The 1,564-nt window shown below is 42.2% G+C and overlaps 1 protein-coding gene across 2 annotated transcripts in view; it reads left to right on the forward strand.

Annotated features, from left to right (window-relative positions):
- Positions 1 to 1,564, forward strand: part of LOC117958249 (interleukin enhancer-binding factor 3 homolog) — a 28,698-nt gene that overhangs the window by 22,022 nt on the left and 5,112 nt on the right. Inside the window, exons 17-18 of one of the 2 annotated variants that reach the window (XM_034894560.1) lie at positions 909 to 964; positions 1,000 to 1,238. In XM_034894560.1, coding sequence (XP_034750451.1) covers positions 909 to 955 — 47 coding nt within the window. In that variant the 3' untranslated portion in view covers positions 956 to 964; positions 1,000 to 1,238. Of the gene's footprint in view, positions 1 to 908; positions 967 to 999; positions 1,239 to 1,564 lie in introns of those variants that run through there. The other variant, XM_034894559.1, reaches the window with a different exon arrangement.

Genomic DNA, 1,564 nt, shown 5'->3' on the forward strand with positions numbered 1-1,564 from the left:
AGTGATGGCGTTGCATAGTCTGTCCACCAGAGGACGCTCTACAACGTCCTTGTTAGTGATGGCGTTGCATAGTCTGTCAACCAGAGGACGCTCTACAACGTCCCTGTTGGCAAGTTTTATTTTATTTTTAATTTTTTGTTCAACGGACTTTAAGTTTCATATCTTAAGTTTGTATATTTATACATTTTATATATCAGAACTTTAATATATATTTGATTTTCCTCTGGTCTGTTGTGATAAAACAAATTAATATTATTTTTGTGAGGGAAATCTGTTTTGTTATGCATATCTGGATTATTTTTTTATTTATTTCTGAATATCTGATTTTGAAATAACCTAATATTTGTGTAAGTATCGGCCTTTAAAAATCCTGTATCGGTCGGGCTCTAATGGAGACTTCTGTCTCGCACGCGTGCAGAACGGACGCTCTAGTCGGCGTCTCCTCTGTGTTTTCTGAGAGACGTTTTTTGAGAGACTGAGCCGACGTTCGGCCGTCGGGTTGGTGTGTCGGAGCCTTTACGACGAGTGATTTTACACCGGAGCGAACGGGAAAACAAGACCAGATAACGATCAAACGTGTTGGGATGTTACCACGTCCATGATTTTACATTTCTCTGCTTTAAGCCACAGGTTTGAATCTGTTTTCTGACGATATGAGAACCCCTTTTTCTTCCCTCTGGCAGCCCGTTCTGAGGACTGACCTACCTGAGCGTGACAGGAGCAGAGAAATCTAAAAATAATAATCAAAATAATAATAATAATAATCAAAATACCCAACAACTCAGTTTGAATGCAATCTGACCAAAATGAGTCATTCAACTGCCTGTTTTTAAAGGCAGAAAAAATCAAAATAAATCTAATTTTAATATTTCTTTTCCCCCCCTTCTCTGCCCTGTCTCACTCTTTAGGTGACTTTGTCTCAGACTGCTATGGCTACCACGAGTTTGCGACATAGATCTCCCCCCCCCCCCCCCCCCCCCCCCCCCCCCACCACCACCACACTATTACCAACAAAAAACCACACATCCTGTAGAGGATGGAGAAAAAAAAAAAAAAAACACAAATAATAAATGGACAAAATTCTCAGTAGTGTTCCGGCAGCATCATGAACTCCCTGCACCACCAAGTCCGCAACCCTGGGAAATGAATAAAGAGACACCAAGTCTTCCCCCACTGTCTTCCCAATCCTCATGTCCTCACACCTCGGGGGAGACGATCCGCCGCCGCCACCGCCGCCGCATGCATGTAGCCATGACTCACCTGCTGTGGACGCACCTGAACGTCCAGGTGTGTCGGACCGGGGGGACGCCGCTTTGTTTCTGTTTTTATTTGGATCCTGATTGACTCCAGGCGTCCGGAAAACGGACGTTTTTTTTTGGGGGGGGGAGATTATTGTCAAGACTGCAACAGCCTGGGATCTGTGTGTCTCAACATGAATTGTTTTTACTCTTAATACCTTTTTACTGCCACTTTCAATCATGGTTGTGTATTTTATTTTTTATTTTATTGTGTTATTGTGTTGTTTTTTTTGCATTTTTTTTTTTTTTTAATGGCCACGTTTATG

This window comes from Etheostoma cragini, chromosome 15, assembly GCF_013103735.1.
Source record: "Etheostoma cragini isolate CJK2018 chromosome 15, CSU_Ecrag_1.0, whole genome shotgun sequence".
In the NCBI taxonomy this organism is placed as follows: Eukaryota; Metazoa; Chordata; class Actinopteri; order Perciformes; family Percidae; genus Etheostoma; species Etheostoma cragini.